This window comes from Castanea sativa, chromosome 11, assembly GCF_040712315.1.
Source record: "Castanea sativa cultivar Marrone di Chiusa Pesio chromosome 11, ASM4071231v1".
In the NCBI taxonomy this organism is placed as follows: domain Eukaryota; kingdom Viridiplantae; phylum Streptophyta; class Magnoliopsida; order Fagales; family Fagaceae; genus Castanea; species Castanea sativa.
In genome coordinates, this window is record NC_134023.1 from 27351089 (window position 1) to 27359482 (window position 8394).

The 8394-nt window shown below is 40.9% G+C and overlaps 1 protein-coding gene across 1 annotated transcript; it reads right to left on the reverse strand.

The window, feature by feature from the left end:
* Window positions 1-7675: 7675 nt before the first annotated feature.
* Window positions 7676-8077, reverse strand: LOC142616306 (uncharacterized). The gene has a single exon (XM_075789184.1). It carries the CDS (start codon window positions 8075-8077, stop codon window positions 7676-7678), a length of 402 nt encoding a protein of 133 aa, XP_075645299.1.
* Between the last annotated feature and the right edge of the window lie 317 nt (window positions 8078-8394).

Genomic DNA, 8394 nt, shown 5'->3' on the forward strand with positions numbered 1-8394 from the left:
CAAGAAAGAAAACAAAAGGTGGTGTCTGCGAGGGTCAAATGTATGTTTGGATCAAATGTCCATAACTTCATTGTGTTGGAGCATGGACGACACACTATCATGTAAGACTCATGCATGGACATATGAGCAAGCGTGTAAAGATGCATAGAAAGCCAACGGGTGGCACATGTTGGAAAAATACATGTTTGTATTGCATACAAAACATACACAGCGGAAAATTGACGAATTTACTTCATTCGCAATTGATAACATGTACTATGTAAGTTTCAGAATTTAAGAACAAGAAAGTGTACCTTGGTGTAGCGAAGTTCAAAAAAAAAAAACTAAAAGTACTTGGGAACACTTTTAATCTTCACTCCAATTCCACTTAATGCCTAAGAAGTGTGATCTCTCAATCAGTTTCCAATGAGAGAATAAGAGAGTGTCCAACACTCACATACAAACCATTTCATTCCTAGTATAATCTTAATGAAAACACTTATGAAAAGACTTATAAAATTCTGTATGTTTCTCGCCTTATATATAACTGATTATCTACTTGGGCTAGCCTTTTGGGCCATTCCAATTGGGCTCTAGTATGGAGTTGGACCAAAAGGGAACAAATAAAACTCTAGCTTCAATGGGCCTTGGGCTTTTCTATCAACTCTTGACAAGTCCAAGGTTATCATTAATTATATTTAATACCACTATATGAATATAATTGCATTCTAGGCCTTCTTAATAAATTATATCTCAAGACTTTATTATACATGCAACCCCTTTATTAAAATATTAGTAGTAATATAAAATCATGAATATAGACTGCCACTTTGAAAATTACTACATCTTAATCCTTGAGTTCCCAGTTTAATTCTTTTATGTTATTCATCATATATTTATGAAATCCAATTTCATAAATATATACTTTAGTAACTTCTTATTAAAGTGGTTGGGCCCAACACTCTGAATAACCAAACCCATTAAATTTATCTCAAGGAATATTTTATATCTCCGTTAAGAGATTATGAATTCCATCTTGAGAATATATGTTTCATCAACACTAAATGCGGCTGCCCAACATACTGAGGTTTTGATCATGACTTATAGATCTCACTCTTGATATATCAAAGCAACCTACACCTCATGATCAGGTCCATTATTCTCTCAGGATTTAGAGTTTATGTAAATAGAAGTCGTGAGATTTATTATTCATTTGACAGTCGTTAGGAGAATAATAAATCTCACAGCGGTCCAGTTCAATACGTCTTAACTCTTAAAACATATCAACATATCAACTAGAAGTCTCCACTTCCATGATCAAAACAAATCATCTTAGTTGATATGTTATAGTCTTCGCAGATGAAACGCCCAATTTCATCACCAACTATGAACTAAAATTCTGAGTTTACAAAGAACTTGTGATTTATATTTTCTATGACATTTCATATAAATCACATACTACGCATCTCATGGATTAAGATAATGTCTCATTAGTTTATTCATAGATAGTCTCATATAATTAAACAATTTAATTATTTATGACATGCCAATAAATTGGATTTTAGGGCATAAACCCCAACAACACAAACAAGTATGGTAAGCATAGCATCACGTGGAGTAGAAAAGGGAAGGGTACGCACAGAACAACCCAGCATCCGGAGATGCCTCCCAAATGGTTACATCCGAACAAGGCCTCATGGGCGTCGGATGTAACCAAACAAGATCAAGCTTGCGAGGGGCATCAAGCATGGAAAAGCCTAGAACAAGAGAGGCTAGCACAAGTATAAAGCATAGAAGCAAGAAAGCATAGACATGCAAGTAGGATGATCCAAACCCTTTGATATGGGCCTTGGTGTATGGACGATGACAAAGACCATAGGGTCTAGATCAAGTCCTAACCATTAGGCCACAACACAAGAAAATGCGATACAAGGAACAAAAAGGCTACAATAGCACATGGCATGACAAACAAGGTTTAGGACTAAGCACATAAGCATGGTGTGAAGAGCGCAAGCACATAGATGATGGCATAAAGAAAGTAGAGAACATCGGTCTAAGCATGTCAACACACCGATCTACACATATAAGCATGGAAAAGTGCATGAAGGCATGTGAATATACATCTAAGCATGTGGATGTAAGCATAAAAGCATGGAAGAACACAAAACCCTGCATACAAGCATATAACAACGTAGATCTAGACATATAGGCATAGAAACACACATGTAAACATGTAGATCTAAGCAAGGCATAGCCAGAGACATGATATCAGGCATGTGAACATGTAGATCTAAAAAACAAAATGTGGGAAAGAAAAGATCTAAGCATCTAAAGCATGACATAAAGCATAAGACATGAAGAAAAGGCAAATAACACATGAACAACATGGAAACATATGGAAATAAGCTAAAAAGCATGCTAAAAGCAAGATAAAGCAAGAAACATGCTGGATAAAATAACAACTCATATTATTAAGGTAAAAAGAGCAAGATAAATGCTAGAAAAAGATTTAGAAAGTTAGGGGGTGTGGATAGTAGCTAAAAAGCCTACATTCACACCCCTAAACCCCAAATCCAAAGTGTAGAACCGAGGAGAAGAAGATTGGGTATAAGAACAATACCTTGTATTTTTGGTGAAGAAGGAAGAATCAAGAGGCTTTGATGTGTTTTTTGTGTTTGGAAGAGAGGAGAAAAGCCTAGAAATTGCCTAGGCAGAGAGTTCGTACCCAAAGAGGCAGCCTGCAAACCTCATCAGATTGGGTTGATCTTGACACCTTTGGAAAGATCTTGACTTCCTGTTTCTAAAAATGTATGGAACTTGAAAATCCAACAGTCGAATCAAAAGTTATGGCTCCTGGAAGTTAGATGTGCATCGATCGATGCGTTAGCTCGGTTTTCATGATATCTCGGCCGTTCTAACTCTGATTTTGATCCATGAATAGTCATTGGACTGAGAATTTGATAATCTTTGCAATTATTTTGGTTTTAACCCATCTTGACGGCTAAATCAAAATTAGGGTTTCTAAGCCCACTAGGGGTCATCTCCGGGTTAAACCTAGTCAAACTTGGTCAAAGTTGCCAAAATTCTCCGAAAAGCTCGAGTTTGAAGTACAACTCTAGATGCCACTTTTAAAAGGGTTACTGATGTATGCAAGAAATAGTGCCTCTAGTTAGGACTTACATGCATAGTTCTAGGAAATCGCTTTTGAGAGGGCTGTAGACATATGTGAGAAGCAATGCCTTTGGTAGGGCTTACATGCATAACCCAAGGAAATCACCTTTAAGAGGACTAATGTATCACCATAGAAAATCCACCTTTGAGAGGGTTGTTGACGTGTATGAAAAAAAATGCCTCTGGGTAGGACTTACATGCATAACTCTAGAAAATCTCCTTTGAGAGGGTTGTTGAGGTATATGAAAAACAATGCCTCTGGTTAGGACTTACATGCATAACTCTAGAAATCACCTTTGAGAGGGCTGTAGACATATGTGAGAAGCAATGCCTTTTGGTTAGGACTTACATGTATAACTCTAGATAAACCACCTTTGAAAGGGCTAATGTATGCCTTTAGGAAATCGCCTTTAAGAGGGCTACTGATGTATGTGAAAGACAATGGCTCTGGTTAGGACTTATATGCTTAGCTCTAGATAAATCACCTTTGAGAGGGCTGATGTATGACTTTAGGAAAAGTGCCTTTGAGAGGGCTGATGTACAATTCTAGGCATTGCCTTTAAAAGGGCCGCTATTGTATGTATGCTCTTTCACATTTTCATCATAGATGGGGGTTTTGAACCAGCTAGTGTCACACTTGTTTGTATTGCATCGCAGTTTCACAGATTTATCAGTGGATTTTGACAATGATCATCTCGCTAAGAGGGAGAGAATGGAGAGACCGCATGAAATAAACTGCCCCAGTTTAGGGTTTCATGTGATTCTTGACATGATGGACACATCCTCAGTAGGACGGACCCATTCTTGTATATTGGACAAGGTGGATGGAACTGCGCAAAATAAACTACCCCAGTTTAGGGTTTTGCGGGGTTCCAAGCCTGCAGACTGGCTGAAAATGGTCTTGACTTCATAGGCCGTACCAAATGCTAGTAATGAATGCAGACATTCTGAACAATATCTCCTTAAACACACCATGACACGGTATGCACCGATTGCTCGTGTTATTGCCCAAGCGGACCAACAATTCAAAGACAGGCTTTTTGGGGCAACCTTATGGGAAATGACTCCCCCTGTCCTCTAAATAAGCTAAAAAAGCTGCTAAATGGCTGAGAACGGGTTCTAGTGTCTTCTGTTATGAGCTCTGATTACCGAGACTGAACCAACGCCTGAACCGAGCTTAGAAAAATGAGGTTCAAGATGAATGAGATGCATAAAGATAAACTGCCCTAGTGTAGGATTTGTGCAATCTCAGTTGCATAAGAGAATTTCTAACAATCAGGTTTAATGCCAGGCCAACTGCACACTACAGCGGGTCTAAACAAAGGGGTAGTGATCAGAATACATAGGGGATTGTGCCTGGGGGTTGAAAAACCTGGTACGTGTCCCGAGGGTCAGAGGCCCTTGTAGGTGTGCCGACGGCCCTACAAGATGTGCCACCTCAGTTTTCGCGCATAAAAGGTCGGGTTCACCCCAGTTTCAGCTTATTCTAGTCTGCATTTTTCTAGGGTCTTCTTCTACCCCTTTCTTCACCCAAAACGTGTAGAAAACACTATTTTTCATCATTTTTTATGTAGATTCTCGTCAGATCATCAGATTCAGTATGATCCGTTTATGGATGCTCTTGGTGCTCACTCCTATGACACTTTGGTCGAGCTTGAGAGGGAGTCTTACTATGAGAAAAAGCTTTGGAGGTGTTTGAGCTCATTTTCTTGCAGTGACTGGGCATTTATCCGGCAACTTCTTGGAGATGCTACTACTGTTCTCCACACCACACTAGATTGGCATCTATTGGAGGTCATTACCTTTTGTTAGGATCCCATCTTGAGATGTGTCACCATTGGGGATGTTAATCTGGTGCCCACCCTGGAGGAGTATGATCGTTTTCTTTCTTTTTCTACCCCTCTGAGCACTATGTTTATTCCAGCAGTACGGCCACGCTACCGCAAGAGACTCACTGATTTGTTGGGCTTGAAGAGGCCCGTAATGGAGGCACTGACTTGGTATGGCAGCGGGATATAAATGAGCATGTCCTTTGATTTTTTGTATGATTGATTCCACCCATTGAAATGCCCTATTGGCTACCGAGATGACTTTGTGGACTTAAAGAAGCGATGGACATCCTACAGGCATCAAGCCTTCTTGGTGGCCTTCTTTGGTGCGGTGCTGTTTCCTTTATCGTCAAGAGTTGTTAGCTTTGCCGTTCTCCCTCTAGTGAGTACCCTACCTCATGGTACCTCTTTCATTCCTGCTCTACTTTCTGAGACCATTAGGTCCTTGTCTTTGTGTCGGGAGACAGGTAGGGGTAGGATAGGTTGCTGTGTTCATTTGCTACAGCTGTGGTTTTATAGCCACCTGAGTGTTATTGCCAGGGATTAGCTTGAGGGCTTTCCCATTAGGAGTAGAGTTTGGGCTACTGAGGGTTGGCTAAGATACTTGTGCAACCTGAGTCCTACTGATTAGACTTGGAGGGTCAAGTAGGGTATCACTAAATGGCAAAGGTGGACCCATTGCATCGATTTACTTAGCATTCCCCTAGTGGGTATCTGGAGGTGCACGGGGTACTTTCCGGGCATGGCCATGTAGCAGTTCAGGGGTATCTCTCAGTTCTCACTTATGAGTACAAGCTCGTGGATATTGATATAGCAGTGATAGGGCATGCCTTAGATTTTTGGGAGGTGCGCAAGTCAAGCATTGACTTCCCTCTTTGTTCTAGGGATGACCAAAAGTGGTTTTCTGTTGAGTTTAGAGTGTGGCGAGATACCATAGATCCTAGCTTTGTGTTTGACTTATCTTCACTAGTCTCAACAAAGTTGCCATTTTCGGCTGATGTTTTGAAAGGCTATACTCTAGAGTTTGAGATCAGGGTTGAGAAGGCCCTTATGGATCTAAGGGAGTGCCTGAGGGATGCCTTCAGGGATAGAGACTGCTGCAGGGAGTTGGCTGATATCCTTATGGAGGATATTGAGGAGATGAGCAGTGCACATAAGAGTGAGCTTGATCGAAGAGGGTCAACCCCTCCCGGTACAGAGGCAAAGTATGTTTAGTTGAGATCTCGGGTGGCGGGTTTGGAGGATGAGCTTGCGGATCTTACTTAGAGGTTTGCCGCTTTGGATCATACTTGGGTTGAGGAGAGGGCCGCACTAGAGGCTGGTAGGGCCAATGGCTTGGCATTGGAGCTAGTACAAGAAAGCATGGAGTTTGGGTGAGAAGGCGATGAGCCTAGTGAGCCGTAGTTGGCCTTCCTTCACCTTCAAACTAAGCTGGCTGAGAGGGAGGAGGCTTTGGGAGTTGCTACTACAAAGGTGGGCACCTTGCAGGCTTTGTTGGAGACTAAGAGACAGGGCTCCAATTCTGATTCCATGATGGAGAGGGAGCTTTTTCGTCTTTGACAGTCATATGAAAAACTCAAAAGGGTTGCCAGAGACCTGGGCTTTGATGCAATCGGGTTACTTCGCACTCATGTTCATGATGACCTGATTCTCCATACTGGTTTTGGGAGATTGTGCTAGGCCATGTCTGATCACTTGGGCCATGTTTGACTTGTTGGTGTTCTTTTCTGCTTATTTTGTTTCTGCACATGAGCTATGTAGTTAGTATCCCACCATGTATGGACAGGTCCTTCATAAATTGCTAGGCAATTGCGTAAGGCCTTCCTCTTTTTGTTTGAGTTCTTAAAGCATAGTCTAGTCTGTTAGGCATGCTTAGAAGCTCAGAAATGGTGGAGAGAGATGTTTATGATGATATTCAAGATATATTTATGAGATGAGATTTCATGTTTTAGTATTAGAATGCACGAAAGAAACTGAATGGCACAATACAAGCATGTTAATGAATATGCAGGCAAATGCTTTAACAAAACAAGATTATAGAAATAAGTGATAAATGTAAAATCCATGCCTATCAATATCTTAATTTTCCAAGGATACATCCTGTTCTAGATGGATCTTTTCCTTTTCCCATTGAGGTATATTTCCCATTGGTATAAGCCAGAACATCTTAAGCAGACCACCGGGTCATGGCAGTATTGTAGACAGAGAGCAATCTCATAGGTGTCCTTGGATCTTGTCTTGGACACTGGATCCATCTAATCTTTTGATCTTAAGTATGAATTTAAGCAGGCAAAACTAACTGATTTTTCTTTTAAGATGTGACCGAACCAAGATGGCTGCCTACATACCTCCACTCGGAAGGATCAGGTCATCACATAGTTCTACTGACTTTTTGATTGCCTTAATTTTTGCTTAGACTGCTCTTTCGGGTTTTCAATCTAGCAGGCTATCTCACACTCTTTCGTTTTCTCTCTTTTTGTGTAGACCACCCTTTCGAGTTTTTAATCTACCTTTTTTATTTTCTCACGCTCTCTTTCTTTTGGCTCTTCTTTTACGTAGACCACCCTTTTGGGTTTTCAATCTACCTTTTTACACACACACACACACACACACACACACACACACACACACATATATATATATATATTTTCTTGTTGACATAAAAATATAGAAATAAGGTGCACTGAGAGGCTCCTTCATGCAAAGTACCATATGACGACGTCAGAATTAGTGGGCATATTGAAGTCATACCCGTCCATGTCGGCTAGGATCAAGGCTCTTCCGAAAAAGGCCTTCTTTACCACATATGGGCCCTCGAAAGTTGGGGCAAACTTTCCTCTGTGATCAGGCATGGCCTGGTTGCGCTTTTTTAACACTAGATCGCCTTCTTCGAAGACATTGGGTCTAACTTTCTTGTTGAATGCTCGCTTGACGCAGCATTGGTACAAATGTCCATGGAACATTGCGATCATGCACTTTTCATCTATCATGTTCAGTTGTTCATATTGGGAACGGGCCCATTCAGCTTCTAACAGCTCTGTCTGAGATAAAATCCTGAGAGACGAGATCTCTACCTCTATGGGGAGGACGACCTCCATGCTATATACTAATGAATACGGGGTCATACCCGTGGAAGTATGCATAGAAGTGTGATATGCACACGAGGCAAATGGCAAGTACTCGTGTTAATATTTATATGTGTCTACCATATTCACCAAGATTGTCTTTATGTTCTTGTTAGCGTCTTCCATTGCCCCATTCATCTGAGGGCGATAGGGAACCGAATTTTTGTGCTCAATCTTGAACTGTTGGTAGAGTTGCTAGATCATTTTCCCATTTAGGTTTGCCCCATTATCTATAATAAGCTTTCCCAGCATGCTATAGCAGTAAATAATGTTATGTTTCAGGAACCGGG